At 47.3% G+C, this 24,577-nt stretch overlaps 1 protein-coding gene across 7 annotated transcripts in view; it reads left to right on the top strand.

Annotated features, from left to right (window-relative positions):
- The window catches only part of SRCIN1 (SRC kinase signaling inhibitor 1), a 321,558-nt gene that overhangs the window by 136,641 nt on the left and 160,340 nt on the right, over nucleotides 1-24,577 (top strand). For all 7 annotated transcript variants that reach the window (XM_056864754.1, XM_056864749.1, XM_056864750.1 and 4 more), the window contains exon 2: nucleotides 10,322-10,605. In XM_056864754.1, coding sequence (XP_056720732.1) covers nucleotides 10,345-10,605 — 261 coding nt within the window. In that variant the 5' untranslated portion in view covers nucleotides 10,322-10,344. The remainder of the gene's footprint in view (nucleotides 1-10,321; nucleotides 10,606-24,577) is intronic.

Here is a 24,577-nt window from a genome sequence, read left to right as displayed (position 1 = left end):
ATAAAGACATTTAATAAATAAAACAAACCCGGTGTTAACAATTCCAGAGGGGGTGATGGTGTTAGTCTGCAGCAAAAATAAACAGGGTTTTTGAGAGGCTTTAAAAGTTGCCTCCACATGGAAGTTTTGCTCAGTTTAGCCTCCATACTGGAGCGAGGGGTAGGTTGAATCAGCATCGGTACAGTGTCATCCCCGAACCACCTGCTGTCCAGGTTTCCCGCTTGCTTTGTTTCAGTTTTTCTCAAACCTGGTCTGAGACCATTTTCATGGGAAAGACGGCAGTCAAAAAAGCACATGATTCTCCCTTAAATGGTAGAGAAAGTCAGCATATAAAATTCAACTCTTCTTCCTCATCCTCTTCCTCCTCCTTGTGGTCTTGGCACCCTTGCCCAAACCATTCCAGTCTGTTGGCACTGCAAGCGGTTTCCACTTGCTGTTTGCTCCATCTTTGGCATTCTGCGGACTGGCTGGAGCAGTTAGGCTAATGTGGGCTGGAGAGGGAAGGCGGTGCTTCCTTTTTGGAAGAAGGAGAGCGTCCAGGTATGACACCCAAAAAAACCTTTTCTGGCCTGTTTTAGCCCTGGCATCTGTCATTCAAATTCCTGCTTGCTTCTCTGGCTTTGCGGTGCTGTCGGTCAGCCTGTGCCTCAGACACCCACCTGTCGGGCGACGCTCTGCTCTCTGAGGCCGCTCGTTCCCACCCACCCCTCGCCATCCCGGATGCCAGCGTTGCTGCTATTTCCGATTCTTTCTCTCACGAGCAGCTGGGCGCCAATTTCAGAGCCAGCTGGGCCAACGGTAGATAACTCTAGACAAAACTGCTTGCCTCGTGAGATGGGTTTTTTTCTCTCTTTCCCAGCACTGGCAGGAAAACGCATTGCAGGCACAGGGGAACAAGAGGCCAAGAGCGATTCCCTCCCCCCAACCCCAGCTTCACCCCGGAACCTGGCAGCAAGCCTGGACAAGCTGCTCATGTGCAAGATTTTGTTTGTCTTACAATGCAAGTTTCCCCCTCTCCTTATGCAACCCAAAAAAGGACAACGTCCGCGAGTCTTGAAAATAAACAAGGAACTAAACTGGAATCCTGCGGCACCCTAAAGACTGACAAGTTGTTCATTGCTAAGGTGCTGCAGGACTAGCAGGCCTCAGAGTGCCACAGAGTTCCTATCGATGTTTCCTTTGCTTGTAACAGACTCATAAGGTTACCCCCTGCAAGGGAACTAGCTGTCTCTCTACTCTTTACAAAAGGAGATTGCAAAGCTCCTCAAAGTGAGTGCAGTGAGACCTTGATTTGCAGAAGGTGCAAACCTGGGCAGACCTAGATCAGAGAATGGATGCATGGAGCAGCGTTGAATTACACGGAATTCCCCCCTCCCTCTTTTTTAAGGAATTTAAAGCAGTTTGGGAAGGGGACTTTGCTGCTCATTAGAACATAAGGAAGGCCCTGCTGGATCAGACCAAGGTCCATCAAGTCCAGCAGTCTGTTCACACAGTGGCCAACCAGGGGCCTCTAGGAAGCCCCTAAACAAGACGACTGCAGCAGCACCACCCTGCCTGTGTTCCACAGCACCTAAGGTAATAGGCAATACTCACCTGATAATGGAGAGAATAGGTATGCATCATTAGTATCCATTTTGACTAGTAACCATGGATAGCCCTCTCCTCCATAAACATGTCCACTCCCCTCTTAAAGCCTTCCAAGTTGGCACCTATCACCATATTATGGGGCAGGGAGTTCCACAATTTAACTATGTGTTGTGTGAAGAAATCCTTCCTTTTATCTGTTTTGAATCTGTCTCCCTCCAGCTTCAGCAGATGACCCCGCGTTCTAGTATTAAGAGAGAGGGAGAAAAGCTTCTCCCTGCCCACTCTCTCCATACCATGCATAATTTTGTAGACCTCTACCATATCTCCCCTTAACCGCCTTCTTTCCAAGCAAAACAGCCCTAAGCATTGCAAGTACACTCATCCTACTTTGCCCTCCCATAAGTAGACTTGGCAAGGTTATGGGTCCATACAGTGATGGTTCTTCATGTTGCTTTCCATAGTGGCAGTAGAGCACCAACACAGTTGGCTATGCAGTGAGTTTCTTTCCTGCTGCTACCATCTTGCAACTTTCCCCTCTCCATTTCATTCCATTCAATCTGGACTAAAACTGCCTGCACCTTTCCCCTTATATCTCCACAACAAAAGAGCTAGAGACTTCTTTAAAAAAAAAAAAAACAAACAAACTGGGAACTCATATTGAATCTAGTGTATTGTGTTGGTAGATAGTTATCATGTTATTGCATAATAGCAATTACCTTTATATCTTTTTTTTTCAAAACTCAAAATAGCTCTCACGTGGAATAGCAAAAAACTGGGACCTTCGAAAATGCTTACCTTCTTGTCCAGACAGCTTACTAATGCGCTTAACGGCATTCTTCCAAAAAATATTGTAGTAAAGCAGGGGGAACCTGGAAAACGGATGATGGGAGGCTGATGGTTTGTGGAAACTCAAAACAAACAAACAAAAAAACCCTACGGTGTTTCAATTTGGAAGCCAAGGCTGAGCAAAACATTCATGTGGATTCAGCCTATCTATTAAAAAATCCTTTTTCCTGCCACCCACCCATACATACATACATTTATAGATTGCTCATATTTTGAACGCTGTGTTCATAATAAGTCAGAAAGCTTTTATTGGCTAGAGACTGGTGATTTTTTGTGAGGGCAGAATTGTGCATTGGAACACAGGAAGCTGCCTTCTACTGAATCAGACCATCGGTCCATCAGGGTCAGGATATGATTAATAAAATAAATAAAACCCAGGAGTACGGAGAGAAACGCCAAAGGATTCGGATCCTCTCTCCCCCCCCCCCGTTTCAATCTTGCCCTCCCTACCCAACGCAAACACACCCTTTTCTATCGATTCAGCAGGCCTGCTGGTTCTCCCATGGCCACGTCTGCTTTGACCCTAAGAGAGCAACAGTAAGCACGCTTTAGAAAGATGAAAGGTCAGCAGGTTTGTAGAAATATAATACAGCATGTTGAAACGTTGTTTGCGAGTCCAGCTCTGCAAAGCTGAAATTGCTGTACAAGCCAACCAGAGGCTACATTGGCCGTTCGGCTTTCATGACCTGTTTAATAAATAACTGCAAGGTGAATCAATGCACAGCAAACCCCTTTGATATCCGGCTCCTTTTACCCCACGGACATGATGAATAGCTGTGTGGCTTGTGATTGACCCGCTTTAACAGGTGGCAGCCCGGCTTTCAGCTCAGTTTCTGTCATCTGTCTCCAGTCTTAATTGGAGACGGGTTTTAAATAAAGCACGTAAGGGCTGGTTGATTTGCCTTCTAAGACACTTTGACGCCAGGGTGTAGCAGAGTCATGGGAAGAGGGATATCTCCCACTATTACAACTGAGACCTCCAGTCGATAGAGACCAGTTCCCCTGGAGAAAATGGCCACTTTGGCAATTGGACAATATGGCATTGAAGTCCCTCCCCTCCCCAAACCCCACCCTCCTCAGGCTCCACCCCAAAAATCTCCAGGTATTTCCCAACCCGGAGCTGGCAACCCAATTCCTAAAACAAAGCCCAAGCAAGGGAGGGAGGAATATGTGTTTTATTTTAACCCTGCTTTCCTCCCTGATAGGGATCCAGCAGTACCTCCTTTAAACAGTTTAAATGAGCAAAATAAAATTAATACACAAAGCGAACAAAGGAAAACACAAACGTCCATCCTGGGCAGATTCTGGATCCACTGGCAAGCCACAGTCCACATGGCAAGAGCCACTTCAGCAGTAGAGAATTGTGATGTGTGTGTGTGTGGTAGGGTTGCCAGGTGGAGCCTGAAGAGGGGGAGGGTTTGAAGAGGGAAGGGACTTCAATGCCATAGAGTCCAATTGCCAAAGCGGCCATTTTCTCCAGGTGAATTGATCTCTATCGGCTGGAGATCAGTTGTAATAGCAGGGGGTTTCCAGTTAGTATCTGGAGATTGGCAACCCTATCTGTCGCCTGGAGATCAGTTATAATAGCGGGAGCTCTCCAGCCACCACCTGGAGGTTGGCAACCTTAGTGTGTGTGCTGTCAACTCACAGCTGACGAATGGTGACCCCGTGGGGTTTTCAAGGCAAGAGACTTTCAGAGGTGGTTTGCCATTGCCTGCCTCCACATGGGCTGAGAGAGTTCGGAGAGAACTGTGACTGGCCCAAGATCACCCAGCAGGCTGCGTGTGGAGGGGTGGGGAATCGAACCCTGTTCTCCAGATTAGCGGCTGCTGCTGCTCTTAACCACTACACCACATTGGCTCTCAAATTGTGATATGGGAGGTTGAAATGGGATATTCCATCCAGGTGTCTGCTCTTTAGGCACAATCATTGCATACAACTCCAATCTCTGTGCCAACAGGGATGTTTCCTGGCTTTCTTGTAGTTCTGCCTCTTTTCACATCACCTTGCTTAATCTTCTCCCTCTTTGCCATCTCCCCCTCCCCACCCTGACATGGTTATTTTCTAGGATTCTTTGCTTCCCTTTGTTCCCAGGGACACCCCCCCCCCACTTTGTTCCCAGGGACACACACACACCCACTGCAAATTGCCCCTGAATCAGTATCTTATAAAATTCTGGTACCAGAGGCAGTTTTTATTCCTTAATTGAAATTGGAAGCTTACATCCCTCTTGCAAGCAAAGAGAGTGCGAAAGGTACATTTAGCGTATGAAATTCCTTAGAGAGGTTTGTGTTTGTCCTCGAGCCACAGTTCGAAGTGTTTCTCCTTGTTGTAAGAAGGCAAATCCAGAGCAGTGACGCATACAGAAATACAGAGACCTGGGTAGAGAAAGCTTATTAGAAGGAGCTTATTAGAAGGAGAGGCACAGTGCACAGGCTTCTTTGACTTTGGATTTAGGATTACCAACCTCTAGGTGGGGTCTGGAGTTTCCCTGGAATTAAAGATCAGTTCCCCTGGGGGTAGAGTTGCCAGGTCCCCCTGGCTGCCGACTGGGGAGGGGGGGATGGAGGGGTAAGATTGCCAGATTGAGGTTGGGGAACTCGTGGAAATTTGGGGGTGGAGCCTGGGGAGGACAGGGACCTCAGTGGGGTACAATGCCATAGAGTCCACCCTTCAAAGCAGCCATTTTCTCCAGGGGAATTGATCTCTGTAGTCTGGAGTTGAGCTGTAATTCCGGGGAGTGGAGAGGGCTGTCAGGTCCCCCCCTCTCCTCCGGTGGGAGGTTATGGGGTTGAGGTTGGGATTGCGTGTGCGCGTGCTGACGCGCATGCGTGTCGCTTCCGGTTTACAACCAGAAGTGCCGCCTCGCGAGGGGCCTTATACCTCTTAGTTTGAGTGGTAAAGCGGTAAAGAGTTTGAGTGATATGAGGCCCCTCGCGAGGTGGCACTTCCGGTTGTAAACAGGTGATGGCTGCCAGCTTGGAGGGCTTTAAGAAGGGAGTGGACATATTCATGGAGGAGAGGGGTATTCATGGCTGTTAGTTAGAATGGATACTAGTCATGCTGCATACCTATTCTCTCTAGTATCAGAGGAGCATGCCTATTATTTTGGGTGCGGTGGAACATAGGCAGGATGGTGCTGCTGCAGTGGTCTTGTTTGTGGCTTCCTAGAGGCCCCTGGTTGGCCACTGTGTGAACAGACTGCTGGACTTGATGGGCCTTGGTCTGATCCAGCAGGGCCTTTCTTATGTTCTTATGTTCTTATGAAGTGACATATGCTTGATGTGTACGTGTGCGTGCATGTTTGCCCGCTGACTCTCAGGTGGTCGGCGGCAGAGGGGCGAATTGCCAGGGGTTTGCCCGGCACCACCGGGCACCTGGCAACTCTAAGGGGGGGACCCCCAGGTCCCACCAGGAGCCTGGCATCCCTACCTGGAGAAAATGGCGGCTTCAGAGGGCAGACTCTATGACATCCCATCCCTGATGTACACCCTCCCACTCCCCAGGCCTTGCTCCCAAATTTCTAGGAATTTCCCAAGCTGAGTTTGACAACATCAGCCTTCTGTTATTTAATTATTTAATTAATTTTTGGGTACTTGCTAGCAGTTCTGTTTGGGAATCATTAGCCATGCATAGACTTCTGGGGCCCAATGGAACATAATGCACATTTTAGGAAAAGAAGTACACTTTAGAAAGTATGAAGATGTTCTTGGCCCACTATTGCAATACAGCTGTTTATCACTAATCTTGTTTCCTCTATGTGGTCCTACTAGGGTTGCCACCCTCCAGATGGTGGCTGGAGACCTTCCGGTATTACAGCTGATCCCCAGGTGACAGAGATCAGTTCCCCTGGAGAAAATGGACTTCTGTGTTGTGTTCTTCCACAGTTGTGCAGCAACAGAACTGAAAACCATAATTTTTTTACAGCGTGGTGTAGTGGTTAAGTGCTGTGGTTTGGAGCGTTGGAGTCTGATCTGGAGAACCACAGGGTTGCTCACAGGGTTTCGGGTCCAGAATCTGAGCTCCAGCAGGGGCTTCTGGTTTAGAGAATCACTTTGGGGACCCGTGTGTTTTTTGGATTGAGATAAATGGTTTTTTCTGGAGCCAAAGCTGCCGAAAGCCAGCCTAAACTGCATTTTCCAAACCCCGTTCTTCAGGGTATCCAGGTAGATTGAAGATGGTTGCCAACTCTTAGCAAATTGCTTGGCCACGTTTAACTTTGCCGTGGGGCAGGTGTAACACCTGCCTGCATCCCTGACGGTTACTTTTCTTCCTGGATCTTGTGAGGAATGTTTCAAAAGGAAAAGCAGGTGGCAGGAAGGTGCTTTCTCTAAAACAGTGGCGTTTTTATCAAGCGGAGAGCACAGCCTCGCCGATAGGCTTCATTTTTTACTGCCTTGTTAAACCTCTCTTTAATTTTTCTCGGTACTCGTTTCTCCCCCTCCTCTTTCCACATAACAAGATCCCATAAAGTATTTTTATGGCGGAAAATGCTTGTCTTTCCTTTGCCGATCTTTGAAGCCGTCCTTACACTCCACCGCTTATTACAACCCCAGCTGAAGCACTCTATTATCACAAAACGGCTGTCTCGGTGTGGCTGATCTCGCAGCTGGGACACGTTGGGGAGGTGGAATCCACAACCTCAGAAGTGGGACTTGCGGGTTTTGGTGTCCACACTGAACCCTTTGAAAACCATGTGGTCGTTTGCAGGGCATTTCAAGTCTAGGCACAAGAATCACGCTTGCTGGTGATCAGTAGCGGTCCGCTGGCTCTGTGATCAGGGTTAGGACCACTTCGAGGTATTTTGTCACCCCCAGCAAGATACCCTGGCCCTAGGGTTGCCAGCCTCCAGGTGGGGCCTGGAGATCTCCCGGCGTGGTGCAGTGGTTAAGAGCGGTGGTTTGGAGCGGTGGACTCTGATCTGGAGAGCCAGGTTTGATTCCCCACTCCTCCACATGAGCGGTGGAGGCTAATCTGGTGAACTGGATTTGTTTCCCCACTACTACACACACAAAGCCAGCTGGGTGACCTTGGGCAAGTCACAGTTCTCTTAGCCTCACCCTACCTCACAGGGTGTCTGTTGTGGGGAGGGGAAGGGAAGGCAATTGTAAGCCGGTTTGTAAGTCGGCATATAAAAACCAACTCTTCTTCTTCTTCTTCATTGAAGTCCCCGCTCTCCTCAGGCTCCACCCCTCAAAATCTTCAGGTGTTCCCGACCAAGAGCTGGCAACCCTAGTGAGAGGCATGAAGGAAGCAGAGGGAATGGTGGGCTGGGAATCAGTCTTTGGGGCTATGCCTGGTTGATGGGAAGGAACCACAAGGAGCTTGGAGAGGCAGGGTTTCGCTGGCCATGGAGCAGAAGGGGCAGAAAAGGCAGAAGAATTTGTTTAAAACATGTTCACCCCATCTTTCTGCTTAAGAGCCTTCTGGGCAAATTCATATTGATTCAAAGTAAGCAGCCAGTTCTTTGGTTACAAATCTCTGGACTGCATGCATGCGCGAATAATGAATTAAAGTTATCATTCAGGGCACGCAGCTCATTAGTTTAGCATCTGCTTTGCACGCATACACTTCTGTCCAGGAGTCTCTAGTAAAAGACATCAAGTCATGCGTGTTGGGAAAGACCTTGTAGAACTGCTGCCCAACCGGAGTAGACAGTACTGGGTTAAATGAACTAGTGACCTGACTCATTCCAGCGCACCTTTCTGTCTTTACTTTCTCTAAGCTAATTATCGGTCCTCCTACCAAGTGGCTCTGGTCAGTTCTCTCATTCAGAGAGCCAGCATGGTGTGGTCAAAAGCAGCAGACTCTAATCCGGAGAACCAGGTTTGATTTCCCCGCTTCTACACATGAAGCCTGCTGGGTGCCAGTCACAGTTCTCTCCGAACTCTCCCAGCCCACCCCTCACAAGGGGCGCTTTCATACATCCTGAATAATGCGCTTTCAATCCACTTTCAATGTACTTTAATGATTGTTTGCAAGTGGATTTGAAAGTGGATTAAAAGAGCATTATTCGGCATGTGTGAAAGTGCCCAAGGTGCTTGTTGCGGGGAGGGGAAGGGAAGATGATTGTAAGCCGCTCTGAGACTCCTTAAAGGTAGAGAAAAGCAGGATATAAGAACCAATTCTTCTTTTTCTCATCCTCCTTCTCCTTCCCCTCCTTCTCCTTCTTCTCCTCCTCCTCATCTAAATGACCTGCATGTGATCTGCCTTGTCAATCCGATCCCAGGCAGAGCATTCCCGTAACCTGTTGTCACCCAAACTCGGTTCTTTTCATCCATTTGGCACTAACATGTCGAGTAGGATGCCACAGTCTAATGTGTGAACCTGTCCAAAATCTTTACCAAGTTCCTGAGCCAATGTGAAGTCACAGTTTTCCCGCCAGAGGACTTTTTGCTGTAGTTGTGCAGTGCTGGTGGAGCGCTCTTTGCGATAACGTAGAAAGCAGCTTCAGGACGGAGTAATAGCGGCACCCAATTCTGATATGGCTGAGGGTATTCTGTTGTTCTGCCATTGTATCATGCACGCTTTGGGGTCCAAAGGATCTCCATGGACAAAAGCCATGTTGGACAGGAACTGTAGTAAGGAGGGGGATTGGGTGAGATTGAGTGGAAAAGCTGGCTAGGTCCAACCCGATGCCTCGGCATCCCAGACATTACAGCATTAGGGTATCTATACAGGTACGGCTGTCATGGAAGGAGCTTCTGTTCAGGGGTCATGAATGGATCTAGGTGAGGGAATCTCAACAGTGTACAGTGATGGCTTTGCACTTTGCTAGATGTGAGATATTTTGGTCGGTTTTGTGGATGAGTCAAGATGTCTGCCTGGGCACAGAGCTTTTTGAAGCTTGTCCGTGCTTCCTTTTCTTGGGGCAGACACTGAAATGGGCAGCCACCTCTTTTGAACGATGCTGGCCATTGCTAAGCTTCCAAGTGGAATTCCATGCAAAAAAAACCCTCCCTGATGAACCGTGAGCACTTTGTTTTTTTTTTCCTTTCTGTTCTTTTATTTCTATATTAGCTGTTTCAGAACATCTGTCTGTCTTTGTCCTTCCATCTGCCTCTGCTTGAGAGGGGACACCTTGGCCATCAACCCCCATTTGAGGTCTCTCGACTTTTAAATTTTGATTTTGTTTTGCTCCTTTGATGTCTCTGTGGTCCCCACTAGCAACCCTCACTCCTTGTCTTGATATGTTCATGTCTTGTCTTTCTCCAGGGATGATGGCCTTTTCTGCCCCACACCCTTTCCCCTTCTGCATCTCCCCACCCCCAGAAATCACTTTGGAACCAAAAGTGATTGTAATGCCTCTCACCTGTCTAGGCCACCCTTCTCCAAAGCCTGAAATTTGACTACTTTCCCTTTAAGGGTATGATCCAGTTTTAGGGTTGCCAACTGCCAGGTAGTAGCTGGAGATCTCCTGCTATTACAACTGATATTCAGCCGATAGAGATCAGTTCACCTGGAGAAAAATGGCCTCTTTGGCAATTGGACTCCCCTCCCCAAACCCCGCCCTCTTCAGGCTACCCCCAAAAATCTCCCTCGGGTGATGAAGGGGGTCCTGGCAACCCTAACCAGTTTGGAGGCTGATTACTGGAGAAGAGAAGGGACTCATAAAAGCTTGATTCCCTCAGGGAGAGAAATTTGGTATTGCCAAATTCACGTGAAGGATCATCCCCACAAAAAAGGATAACCACTCAGTCGTAAAGCCTGATGGGCCCTCTCTAATAACCCATGATTGACTTATTCTTCCTCTACCTCTCCCCTTTTTGGAAAATATTCCTCCACTCCCTTCTTTACATCTGAAATTCCCCATCCTCCCATCATGAGGCCAAGCGAAAGGTGCCCTGACTCCCCTCTGCTTTTCTTCCTCCCTCACAATTCCATGTAGATCCCGAGAGGACTAGCGCCCACATGATCTCGGCAGACGATGCAGAATATCCACGGGAATACCGGACCTTGGGCAACGGCACCCGCCGCTTCTCCAATGTAGGGCTGGTGCACACCTCCGAACGCCGGCACACTGTAATTGCGGCTCAGAGCCTGGAAGCCCTCACCGGGCTCCAGAAGTCTGAGATGGAACGGAAGCGGGACGCATTCATGGATCACTTGAAGAGCAAGTACCCCCAGCACGCCCTGGCGATCCGAGGTCAGCAGGAGAGGATCCGGGACCAGGTAAGAGCCACCTTTCTTCAGTCAGGCTGTTTTGTCGTAATGTTTTATTTCTCTTCCATTGGCGGGACAGAACTGATGATGCACACCTGCAGGGCTGGACTACTCATTACTCTTTGCGCAAAGGCAAAGGACCAAACTGGGAAGCTATCCAGGCGCATTCTGGTGTTTACAGTGCGTGCAGTTTGCTTCCTTAAAGTCAAGGTCCAGTTCGGATGCCGTCTTTCATGAAATTGTCATGTGAAACTGGGCTCTGGAAGACTTTAGGCAATGGGGCAAGATCTCAGACCCTGCTCATGGCTTCACAAGGGTCAAGGTTCTTTATTCAAACTTGTCAGTTCTCATAATTTCTTAGCAAGGAGTCCTAAGGGTTACAGTTTGACAAAGGATCTGGAAATAATAAAGGCCTTTCAAGTGCCATCGTGATACTATGGTGCTCAGGGTTCCTTGGAGGAAGCTATTGGGGTTGATCCCATTTCACATTGGTGGGGTATAGCTGTGGCTTGGGAATTTGAGCAAGACCCTTCACTTCTTTTGTAACTTGGTGATTTTTTTTTGGAATTTTTTTCTTATGTGGAACAATTAATTTATATTTTGAAGATGTCATTATTGGTCATGTCCTCCATTGGGTTTTTTTGTTTTTTACAATAGTTCCCAACCCCATCCCATTCTTATCCCCTGCACATTAGTGGGTGAAAGGAACGATAGCTAGCATTCCATAATCTATTTAGAAATTGTTTATTTTATAAAAAAGTTTATGTTTTATCTTTTTTATCTGGCATTAGCCACAAATAAAATTTATTTATTTATTTAGAAATCAGCCTAGTGTTAAGCATGTTTTCTCAGAAGTGAATCCCATGGAGGATGTGGAATAGTACAGTATAACTCGATCTCATCAGAGCTCAGAAGCTAAACAGGGTTGGTACTTGGATGGGAGACCTACAAGGAAGACTCTGTAGAGGAAGGCGATGGCAAACCACTTCTGCTTAATCACTTGTTTTGAGAACCCTAAGTTATGAGGATACCATAAGTTGGCTGCGACCTGATGGCACTTTGTGTGTGTAAAGCGCCATCAAATCGCCACTGACTTATGGTGACCCTGTAGGGTTTTCAAGGCAAGAGACTAACAGAGGTTAGTTGCCATCGCTTTCCTCTGCTTAGCAACCCTGGAATTCCTTGGTGGTCTCCCATCCGAATACTAACCATGCTGACCCTTTTAGCTTTACAGACACACAAATCCCATGAGACATAATCTTGGTTTGTTAAATTCCCAAGTCTATCAGGGAGGACTGTAGGGAACCCTCTTTACTTTTAGGTTGTGAACTGTTCTTCCTTCTGGGTTTGGGAAAGGCTTTCTTCTTGCCAAACTGCCAAGAAACAAAGAGGGAATTCGAGGATCTCCCTCTTTTCTTTCCGTATTGGTCTAATGATTCTCACTCAGGGCAATCCTGGATTTATAGCAAATAGAGTAAAGCAGACAAGATTTCTCCAGGAGGTGAAGCATTTTTCTGTTTCAGTCCATGCTGCGCAAAGTGTGCAGACGGACATGAGCTAGCCTCAGGATGTGCTGTGGCCCACCTTTTTTATGGGAGCTAATCACCTTTAACTTTGTCACCATGACAGCAAAGGTCTAGCATCACCCCCTGCAGCAGATGCCATCCAAGGAGCATCAATCTCATTGCCAGGCAGTGGATGAGTGTCGCCTAATCTTAGGAGTTATGGTAGTCATGAGGGAAGTGGGGAAGAAGCTTGGAAGACTCCATTGGCTGTGAGGTAACATTTAGGGCTAGAAATGATGAAGCCACTGAGGTAGTTATGAGGGAAGTGGGGAAGAAGCTTGGAAGAATCCATTGGCTGTGAGGTAACATTTAGGGCTAGAAATGACAAAGCCACTGAAGATTCCCTCTAGCCTGGCTTTCTGCCTAGAAGCTATCTATCTGGAGAATGAGAAAGAAGGCCTGGTATTGTTTAGCCCTCATCCATCAGTAGGGTTGCCAAGTTCCCCATCGGCCACCAGTGGGGGTGAGGGGTAAAGTTGCTAGATCCAGGCTGGGGAACTCCTGGAGATTTGTGGGTGGAGCCTGGGGAGGACGGGGACCTCAGTGGGGTGCAATGCCATAGAGTCCACCCTCCAAAGCATCCATTTTCTCCAAGGGAACTGATCTCTGTAGTCTGGAAATGAGCTATAATAATATCCGTCAGTAAGATGTTAAGGAACTGATGATTAGGCTTCAATCTTACACTTCCTGAGCCAAGTGCTTCTGTGGTCCCCATGTGTGTTATTGTACAGCATTGCCAACTTTGGGTTGGGAAATTCCTGGAGATTTGGGGGGTTGGAGCCTGGGGAGGGTGGGGTTTGGGGAGGGGAGGGACCCCAGTGGGGTATAGTGCCTTAGAGTCCATCCCCCAAAGAAGCCACTTTTTCAAGGGATCTGATCTCTGTCGCCTGCAGATAATTTGTAATTCCAGGCAACTGGAGATTGGCCACCCTGTGTTCTTAAGACTTATTGAGTGAAAGTTATAACACTGGAAACCAGATATAGACTTACATTGCAATCCTAAACAGAGATGCATGCTTAGAAGGGTGTGCTCTGCTTAGAACAGCACTTTTAAGGGCTGAACAAGAGGATATATGGAATGGAACTTTCCAACTTTTCCCCCCCTCCCAAATATCAGACATGTAGGGGCCTAATTATTAATAGGACCGCAGCACGGGGAAAGGGAGGTCGAGCCCCCCTGCCCCAATTCTGTTTTCCTGACTAGAAATGGCCTTGGGGTGTTGCTGTTTGCCTTTTTCGGTCAACAATGCAGATATTGATGTGGGTACTGGTGTAGTAGGAGGAGGAGGAGGAAGATGAGGAAGAAGAAGAGGAGGAGTTAGTTTTTATGTGCTGACTTTCTCTACCTTTTAAGGAGACTCAAACCGTCTTACAATCTCCTTCCCTTCCTATCCCCACAACAGACACCTTGTGAGGTAGGTGGGGTTGAGCCCAAGGTCACCCAGCTGGCTTCATGTGGAGGAATGGGGAAACCAACCCGGGTTCACCTCCAAACATCTCTTGCCTTGAAAGCCCTACGAGGTCGCCATAAGTCAGCTATGACTTGATGGTTCACACACACACACACACACACACACACACACACACACACACACACACACACACACACTGATGTGGTTTCCCAACAGGACAAATATTGGCTCCAAAGCTCGTTTCAGGTCAGAAAAACCTCGAAGGAGGGCAAGGCTGAATCCTCCACTTCCTTCTCACTGAAATCCACTTGCTTGATGTCTGAAGAGAGAAAAGGTACTGAGACCCTATTCATGCAACTCCCAGTCTGTCTCATCCGGTAGGGCCCCTGTTCTTCACTGCTAGCCAGAATGAAAAGAAACACACAAGCAGCACTCTTGGCTTTGAAGATGTGTGTGTCTTTTCTGGAAGAGTCTGTGTGTTGTTTGGGTAGAAGCTGGCCTGCTCCTGTGGGCGTATCCACATAACAGATTCCCATTCTCCTGATTCGGCACAAACAAACAGATGGGAATAATCTGCTCTTTCCTAGCTTCAAGGGACAGGTCCCTGTTCCCTGGGGCAGGCGAGGGAGCAGGCAACCCAGTGAGATCCGTGTGGTCCACACGCAGGCCACTTGTGAGTAGGCAAGCTTTGAAGCTGGACAAGCGGAAGCCGGCACTGTCAGGATCACCAGGAGTTACAACTGGGAACCTTCTAGTCTACACCCTGGTTGTCCTGCTCCAGACTGAAGGCTGCAGGTAGATGTGCAAGGCAATGTGAGGTTGGTAGCAAGAGGATTTACGTTGGACACTGGCCAGCAGGAAACTTAGCATGTTGTTCCTAGGGTTGCCAACTCCAGATTCAGAAATACCTGGAGATTTGCAGGTGGACTTGGCTGAGGGACTTGGGAATGTTCGGTCTGGAGAAGAGGAGTTTGACAGGGACATGATTGCTGTCTTGAAGTATTTGAACGGCTGTCACTTAGAGGAGGGCAGGGAGCTGTTCCTATTGGCAGCAGAGGATAGGACTCACAATAATGGGTTTAAATTATGGGTGGACAGATACCAGCTAGATATTAGGATTTTTTTAAAAAAAATTTACAGTGAGAGTAGTTCAGCAGCGGAATCGGCTGCCTAGGGAGGTGGTGAGCTCACCCTCTCTGGCAGTCTCCAAGCAGCAGTTGGACGAACACTTGTCAGGGATGCTGTAGGCTGATCTTGCATTGAGCAGGGGGGTTGGACTAGATGGCCTTTATGGCCCCTTCCAGCTCTGTGATTCTATAGGAGTAAAAACAGGTTGGAGACTGCAGCATGTGACTGAAGTGCATACTGCGAATATGTGAAATCATAAATCTGTGAAAGGTGTGGGTCTGTTGTAGAACGCTGCTTAGGATTGCCCTGTAAGTATGGGGGTGCTTCATGTATGTCTGGCCCTTTTCTCCAGCTGAACCTGAAAGTCCCTTGTGCTAATCTTGAAGGATCTCAAGACCTGACAGCTAGCACTTCTCCAGATGCTGTGAGGAAATCTAAACAGGACTGCATGTGTTCCAAACATTGCCCCACACAAAGGTGTTGTTTTGTTCAGGGCACAGACTCCAGACTCCTGAGAACCAAGCCTTTGATTTTAAAAGGTTTCTTTCCAGTTCAGACGACTGCAAAGGGAGAACATGTATGGTCAATTCCTAGTGAAATCGCCGGAGCAAAAGGATTTTCATTGGTCTTTGGTGCCCTGCACGGTTCTTTAGTATTCCCCGTGCTCAGTAGAAGCAACATCCTTTTTGCAGACTAAGCCAGTAAGTGCATCATTCATGAAGGCTGTAGAAGTCAGCTTCTCTTTGGGGAAGAAGAAAAATGTGCAGCCCAGAATATAGGCTAGAATATTGTCATAAGGATTGGCTCCTCGCTTGCAGTATCTTGCTTGAGTAGATTTTGGTATGCAAGGCACTTCCATTGCTAGCGGAAGTGAAGTTGCGTCAGGGATTAACCTGAAGCAGATGAGCCCCAAATCCAGAAATTGCAGCTGGAGACCTTTGAGGCTCAGTTTGCCCGATGAAATGGTGAAAATGTGAGTTTCCTTTATCAGCGGAACGCTCTTTTAACATCCTTTTGATGCGGCTGTAGAGCTACCAAACATTTCTCATGTTTTCAGCATCAGCTGTTCTAGAAGGTACTTTAAAAAAAACCTTTTTGGGGGGAGGGGGTAGTTTTACAAACCTGATTCCTTCTCTCTGTTGCTGCAGCTGCATAGCCTCCTGGAAGGGAGTGAAAAATGGGAAATTTGGCATTGGCGAGAGAGGCAAGGCTCTGACACCAGATGGAGCTGCAGGTCAAGAAAGAGTTGTGTTTGCGGCTCCCGCATGGAAACAGCCTAAGGAGCTCAAAATCAGCCTGGTGGTTAGGGTTTCCAGCTCTGTGCTGGCAAATACCTGGAGATTTTGGGGGTGGAGCCTGGAGAAGGTGGGGTTTGGGGAGGGGATGGACCTCAGCAGGGTATAATGCCATAGAGTCCACCCTCCAAAGAAGCCATTTTCTAAAGGGGAACTGATCTTGGTCATCTGGAGATCAAATGTAATATCAGGAGATCTCCAGGTGCCACCTGGAGGTTGGCAACCCTACTGGTGGTCCTTTGGGGAAGCAGCGGGGGCAAATTCTTGGAGGGTGGCAGGCTCAGCCCAAACTGGGACTGGAAAAGGGCGTCTGGAGGAAGAAAAGTCCATGGTTTGTGGGTGAAGGAGGGATTGCCCCTGAGCAAGGTGTTTACCCTTTTCTGGATAGGAAAGGGGTTCCTTCCTCCAAGCATCAACCCTTTAAATTTATTTATTTAAAACATGCACAGTCCATCTCTTTAGAGACCAGCTTGAGGCTGCGGCGCAAAATAAAACAAGATGAAATCATTAAAAAAAAACCATAACATTTACAATGATTAAAACCTAGCCAATTAAAAAAAAATCAGGAACATGACAACAACATTAAAAGCATCTGGGCTAAGGATAGGGTTGCCAGGTCCCTCTTCACCACCGATGGGAAGTTTTTGGAGCGGAGCCTGAGGAGGGTGGGGTTTGGGGAGGGGAGGGACTTCAATGCCATAGAGTCCAATTGCCAAAACGGCCATTTTCTCCAGGGGAACTGAACTCTATTGGCTGGAGATCAGTTGTAATAGCAGGAGGATGGCATTGGCAACCCATTCTAGTACCTGGAGGCTGGCAACCCTAGCTAAGGATATGGCCCTGGCGTGCTACTCTTACTGGATGTCGGTACTTTGCCTTCTGTCTTTAGGCTGCAGCGATCCAGCTTCTCTTGCTTCCAGGTTTAGATCCAGCAACTGACCTTAGAGGCCCTGGTGTGGAGAGCACATCCTCCCCGCCTCTTGATGCAAGTACAGCTGCCGTTGCTGTCTTCCCAAATGGGCCTCAGGCTTTTCCTGGTCCATTTAAATTCCTTCTGCTTCCGTGCATGGGGAAAATGGCAGCATGTCCAGAAACCTGCTAGTGCACATGGAACCCCTTGGAGTAACCCGTGCACACGATGGATTCTCCTCTGAGCATTCAGTAGCATTCCTTTAGGGGCAACACCCATATGCAATCACATTACTGCTGCCTTTAGATCTCACTGGAGCACTCCTGTGGCAAATTATTTCCACCCCCCACTGTTCTGCCATGTGAAGTTAGGGTTGCCAACCTCCAGGTGGTGGCTGGAGATCTCCCGCTATTACAACTGATCTCCAGGCAACTGATCAGTTCCCCTGGAGAAAAATGGCCGTTTTGGCAATTGGACTCTATGGCATTGAAGTCCCTCCCCTCTCCAAACCCCAGCCTCTTCAGGCTCCACCCCCCCCAAATCTCCAGGTATTTCCCAACCTGGAGCTGGCAACCCTACCGACCACCCTGGCTCTCTGCGCCACCTGCCTATTTCTCACATTCTCTACATTGATCAATCTCCGCCTTTCCACCTGGCTGTGACACCACCATGGGGCTCTTTCACACATGCCGAGTAATGCACTTTCAGTCCACTTTCAATGCACTTTAACGTTCGTTTGCAAGTGGATTTTGCCATTTCACACAGTAAAATTCAGCTTCAAAGTGCATTGAAAGTGGATTGAAAGTGCATTATTCGGCATGTGTGAAAGTGCCCCCAAAGTACCAAGATTAAAGGTGGTGTCAGATTTTTCTGTTTAGTTTTGAATTGTTAAAATGTACTGTTGATTTTAGTGTTACTTATTTATTGCGTGGTGTTATATTTTAACTGATGTAAGCAGGTAGCTGGCTCAAGGTTGACTCAGCCTTCCATCCTTCCGAGGTCGGTAAAATGAGTACCCAGCTTGCTGGGGGTAAAGGGAAGATGACTGGGGAAGGCAACGGCAAACCACCCCGTAAACAAAGTCTGCCTAGGAAACATCGGGATGTGACGTCAGCCCATGGGTCAGGAATGACCCGGTGCTTGCACAGGGGACCTTTACCTTTTAAGCTGCCCTGAAGAGCCCTGTGGCGCAGAGTGGTAAGCTGCAGTACTGCAGTCCAAGCTCTGCTCACAACCTGAGTTTGATCCCAACGGAAGTTGGTTACAGGTAGCCGGCTCAAGGTTGACTCAGCCTTCCATCCTTCCCAGGTCGGTAAAATGAGTACCCAGCTTGCTGGGGGTAAAGGGAAGATGACTGGGGACGGCACTGGCAAACCACCCCGTAAACAAAAGTCTGCCTAGTAAACGTCGGGATGTGACATCACCCCATGGGTCAGGAATGACCCGGTGCTTGCACAGGGAACCTTTACCTTTACCTTTAAGCTGCCCTGAGCCCAACTTTGGTCAGGAAAGGGTGGGTTAAAAATCAAATAAATAAATAAATCGCATTGAAGTCATTTTCCAAACCCTTTCCAAACCCCACCCTCCTCAGGCTCCACCCCCCAAAATCTCCAGGTATTTCCCAACCTGAAGCTGGCGACCCTACATGAGGTGAGGGCTTGCACTTCCAAAATGCAGTGGTATATATTCAGGCAGTAGATTTCCTTGCCTTTCTCCCCAGTGGAAAGCCAGAACTGCTTACAAAAACACCTAAAGGCAATTTAAAGAAAATAGTTTAAGCAAACTCAATGTAATTTGAATAAACAAAGAAAGGAAACAATAATTACAGTGCGTTTCAAACATGTTCTGAGCCCCCTTGGGTGACTCTCAGACAAAGATCCATCCAACTAATGAAAATACTTTCAGATAGGAATAATGAGATAACTTATAAAGTCCCCAAATATGCAGGGTTATGTATTAAGCATAGAAGTACTTCCTCTGATTCTGATAAGGGAAGTGGGATATGTCGCTGAATGGGTTATAACAAGCAAATATTAATTTTATCGTAAACATTTTTTCTAATTTGTGTTTTATGGAAAGATATATTGCTATATTTTATCTTTTTAATCAATGTTTTTAATCATTTTATTAAATTTATTGTTAACAAAATTACAATAAACAAAATAAAGAAAAAGGGGGAAATGAAGAAACAAACAAGCACAGAGACAAAAAGATACTTCCGTTTTCGTTTGTATCGAATATAAATTGAATTAAGAAATTACAACCTGTTCTCTAGCTACGTATACAAAATTATTTTTAAATTATTCTTACAACTAAAAAATCAAAGCTTTCTCTAACATACCTACATTCTTATTCTTCTACTCTTTTTAATCAATGTTAATCCTTTTGTATATTTGCTTTGCTGGTCAATAAAGTGAATTGAATTGAACATGTTCTGAGCCCCCTTGGGTGGCTCAGACAACACTGGCCCTGGGTCCAAGGATCCAAGGGCTACCCTGCCAAAAGAAAATACAAATATGCACCTCTGGCCACACCCAGGTCCAGTTGGATGGGAATGCAGCTAGCCAAGATGTTTCTCCATCCTCCACGCCTTCTGGTAAATGAGTAACGGGGATGGCCCCATCCCTGCATCCACCGCAACACCCTTTTAGAAGTACCCCTTCTTCCATGCCTGGCTTTAACCAGATTTCCTCTGGGGTGTAGGTTGGTGAAGAGAAAAATGCACCTGTCAGAATTGGCGCAAATGAGAGGGCCCAATTTAGCACATCCTATTTGCATAGGCATCAACGGTTCTTTTAAAGGGATGTATATTATTCCAGGCACAATTCAAGGTGCCTATCTACGAAGTCTTTGGATGGATGGCATGGTATACTATAGGGGTTAGAGTGTCATACCTTGGCCAGGGAGATGCTGGGTCAAAAACCTACTTAGCTCTACTGGTAGACTTTGGGCCAGTCATTCTTTCCTAGCATATCCCAGCCTATCCTCCCTCACAGGGTTGTTGGTGAGGGACAGTGTGTGAGAGAGAATACCCCTGTTAGCTACCCTGCACTTCTTGGAAGAAGGGTGGAAAAAAATATAACAGACAAAATCTGTAGTGCAACGATGTGATGGTGGAAAGTGCTATCAGGTCACAGCCAACTTATGGCGACCCCATAGGGTTTTCAAGGCAAAAGAGGTTCGGAGGTGGTTTGCCATTATCTTCCTCTGTGTGGGCTGAGAGTTCAGAGAGAACTGTGACTGGCCCAAGGTCACCCAGCAGGCTTCATGTGGAGGAATGGGAAAACCAACCCGGTTCTCCAGACTAGAGTCATCCGCTCATGGAGCCATGGCTATTACTCAAGGTTCATGCCTTGTTTTCCCCCATATTTGCGTAATAACCCCTGTCTTCTTTGTTGGTCTCCCATCCAAGTACTGACTATATCTGACCCTGTTTAGCTTTCAAGCGCTGGCCAGTTCAGGTTAGCCTTGACCCACCTGCGGGTCCCAACCCATAGGTAGGAGGCTGCTGTTATAGAGACCATCCTTGTGTGTTTTCTGCAGAGGGCACCCTTTTGGGTGATATCAGCCACGGTTTAGGTTCAGTTGTCAAGGATATTGACAGAGAAGAAGAAGAAGAAGAGGAAGAGGAAGAAGAAGAGTTGGTTTTTATATGCTGACTTTCTCTACAAGAATCAAACCGGCTTACAATCACCTTCCCTTCCCCTCCCCACAACAGAAACCCTGTGAGGTAGATGAGGCTGAGAGAGCTCTAAGAGAGCTGTGAGTAGCCCAAGGTCACCCAGCTGGCTTCATGTGCAGAAGTGGGGAAACCAACCCGGTTCACCAGATGTCCACCGCTCCAAACCACCGCTCTTAACCACTACACCATGCTGGCTCTCAGGTTAGCCTTGACCCACCAGTGAGTCCCAACCCATAGGTGAGAGGCCACTGCTACAACACCTCCCCAGAGGTGTTGCAAAGGCTGCCCTCCAATTCTGGAACTCTCTCTGCACCCTCTGAAGAGAGGAAGCAGGAAGAATGGTTTGGAAGAAAACCCAGCATACCCTTTCCACTCCCATCTGTCATCTCTGCAGGAGATGACTTTTGAGCACTTACTGGTAGATGGGAGACCTAATTCCCAAGGCCTGCGTGAAAGGAATCCTGTAAGAACACTAACGAGGCTTCTCCCGAAGGCATAAAGGTGACTCAGATCTATAAAAATGACTTGAGCGGAAAGAAGGAGCGGATCTTGCGGAGAACCCCTGCAGGCCTCTTTCTTCTCCATTTATAAGGCTGATGTGCTGTCTCCTTCCCACACCGAGCCCTTCGGATACAGCCATTACCCATGTTCCAAGGCTTTCCTTTTTCTCCTCTCTTACCTGGCCGTAAGATAAGCGGACAAACAGAAAAAATCCCCAGCACATAAGCTAGTAGTAAGGAACCATTTAATTACAATAAGAAGTTATATGTTCCAAAAAAATTTCAGACGGTACGAACAGTCTGATACATGTATCATTGCCAACTCTGGATTGGGAAATATCTGGATACTTGGGGGTGGAGTCTGGGGAATGCAGGGGTTTGGGGGTGGGGGCCTCAGTAGGGTACAATGCCATATAGTCCATTTTCCAAAGCAGCCTTCTTTTCCAGGGGAAATTGATCTCTGTAGTCTAGAGATGAGCTGTAATTCCAGGAGATCTCCAGGTACCACCTGGAATTTGGCAACACTGGTTCCTGAATATTGCACCGTTTACTTCCTCTATGTTTTAAGTAGCAAGATTTTACCTAGGATTGGGAAAATCTGTTTGAATAATCACAGATAGGATGCTGCATTTTTGTTTAGATTTCCTTTAAAAAGTATAAACCAAAAACACTATTTAAAGATATTAATTAATTCATTTGTTTGTTTTAAAACAGTTGTACAAGTACTTGAAGGGCTGTCATATAGAGGATGGTGCCGAGTTGTTTTCTGTTGCCCCAGAAGGTCGGACCAGAACCAGCGGGTTCAAATTAAATCTAAAGAGTTTCCATCTAGACATTAGGAAGAATCATCTAACAGTTAGAGCAGTTCCTCAGTGGAACAGGCTTCCTCGGGAGGTGGTAAGCTCTCCTTCCCTGGAGGTTTTTAAGCAGAGGCTAGATGGCCATCTGTCAGCAATGCTGATTCTGTGACCTTAGGCAGTTCATGAGAGGGAGGGCATCTTGGCCATCTTCTGGGCATGGAATAGGGGTCGCTGGGTGTGTGTGGGGGAGGTGGTTGTGGGTTTCCTGCATTGGGCAGGGGGTTGGACTAGATGACCCTGGTGGTCCCTTCCAACTCTATGCTTCTATGATCCACTTTACATTTCACCAAGTCAAAACCCAAGATGAGAAACAATAAATAAAACCCAATAAACAGCTATAAAATTTCATAATTAAAGATACAAAATATATAAAATACATTATAAACCACCACTTTAAAAAAAAACATTCCGTGCACATGATCCATGTGTCCCCCTGGGTTCCCCAACATGGTGCCTGACTTCTGCCAAGTGTTTTTAGAGAGGAGGGGTCAGGAGGGGCTTCTGCCGAGCAGGAAGTCGCTTCTCTAGCAGCTGCCACCACTGCACAAGGATCTTCACTGTATGGCTAAAGATACGCTGTGTGTATGCAAGAAAATATTTTTAAACAATAGGTTCAGTTTAAAAAGCATCCTGTTCGACAGAATTTCTGCCTGAAACACTGAAGAGTTACTATTAGAGTTTCCCTGATCTAGATGGCCCAGGCTAGACTGATCTTGTCAGATCTCGGAAGCTAAACATGGTCGGCACTGGCTATTATTTGAATGGGAGACCTCCAAGGAAGATTAGTGTTGCTATGCAGGACAGGCAACAGCAAACCACTTCCATTCGCCTCTTGCCTTGGAAACCCTAAAGGGTCACCTTAAGTCAGCTGCGACTTGACGGCACCTTCCCCCACCACACTATTAGAGGTATCTATGATCTCACTCCCTGAGATTTTACTGCAGTTGCCTCCGCCTCTTGTGGTAGCCTTTTTGTGGTTGTGCCCATCATCCAGTGTCAGAATTCCAAAGGTGCACACCGGTTCAAAAAAGGTTGGGAATCCCCAGCCCACGTTCAGACTGCCCTAAACGCTCTTCAGAATAGCTGTGATTTACTGCCTACCTGGAATACCACAAGGGTAAGGCCCCCATGGGAGGAAACGTGGCGTGGTATAGCCTGACCTCATCAGATCTTGGAATGTAAGCAGGGAGACAACCTCTGAGGAGGAGGAAGCAGAGTTGGCTTTTATACCCTGCTTTTCTCAACCTTAAGGAGTGTCAAAGCGGCATACAATCACAACCCCTTCCTCGCTCCAAAAACAGGCACCTTGTGAGGTAGGTGGGGCTGAGAGAGTTCTGAGAGATCTGTGACTGGCCTAAGGTCACCCAGTTGCCTTCATGTGAAGGAGTGGGGAATCAAACCCACTTCACCGCCGCTCTTAACCACTACACCATGCAAACCACCTGTACTTTTCACTGGACTTTTCACTGGCCTTGCAAGCCCCTTGCTGAGGTTGCCATAAGTTGGTTGTAACTTCATGGTGCATACAGACATGCAAAGGCCCTTCCCAATGTCTTCTGGGAGTCTGTTCTACAAGCATCAGCCACTGAAAAAGCCTGAACCCAGGCATTTATCAAGCATGCCCCGTATACAAAGGGCATAGCCAATAGGCTTTGCGGGGAAGAGCAAAGCTCCCTCACAGGAACATGCATTTTTAAAAACAGGGTGTATGTTTCTAGACCTCATTGTTGTTTAAAAACCTGAGAGCATGTAGGCAGCTTCTCTGCGTGCTGTTGGATGCTACCTGTGGCTCTTAACAGCTTGGACTTGCCTCAAATCGCTCCTCTCTGACAACACCAACCCTTTGTCCAATCTGCTGTGTGCCAGGGTCTTGGCTGCAGCCAAAACACTCCGCGCTGTGCTCAAAATCAGCTTCGCTCTCCTTCTCACACTGCAGGCTCAGTTAATTTTTAATGACGGCTTCTTCATCAGCAGACCTTGGCGAGGGTTGCGCCAGGCCACGTTCTCGAGAAATCTCTCCCGGTGAATCATCAGGACTCTTGACAGCCTTTTAAAAAAGGACCGGAGCCCGATCCAGGGGGAAATTCTCCAGCAAAAATACCACTGAGATGAAGCACTGCTCCGATGAAGCTCCCCTCTGTTTCCACGGGGCTTGCAGACATTCTCAGTGGATTTGGGCTCTTTGTCTCTCTCTGACTTGCTGCACTAATGGAAGAGGGGAAAAAGCTATTCTTTTTCTCCTTTGTCGAGTGCTTTTCTTTTTGTAAATCATCCTTGCTGTTAGCAGGTAAAGGTAAAGGTAGTCCCCTGTGCAAGCACTGGGTCAATATTGGCCCATGGGGTGACGTCATATCACAGCGTTTACCAGGCAGCCTATGTTTTTACGGGGTGGTTTGCCATTGCCTTCCCCAGTCATCTACACTTTACCCCCAGCAAGCTGGGTACTATTAGTACAAGATAATGTTTTTGTATGCATGTGTTTGTGGGTAAAATATTAACCACGTATAAGTGTATGAAATGCCGACGTCTATACATTGGCGGAGCCTTGTTTTGATCAAGCGGGAATGTCATTTGAAAGTCAAAGAGGTATTTCAAAGCAAATAATTGACTGTGTAAATCTGTGGCAGAA

The sequence above is a fragment of the Euleptes europaea genome, chromosome 18, assembly GCF_029931775.1.
Source record: "Euleptes europaea isolate rEulEur1 chromosome 18, rEulEur1.hap1, whole genome shotgun sequence".
Taxonomy (NCBI): Eukaryota; Metazoa; Chordata; class Lepidosauria; order Squamata; family Sphaerodactylidae; genus Euleptes; species Euleptes europaea.
This window is presented reverse-complemented; position numbering and strand designations above follow the sequence as displayed.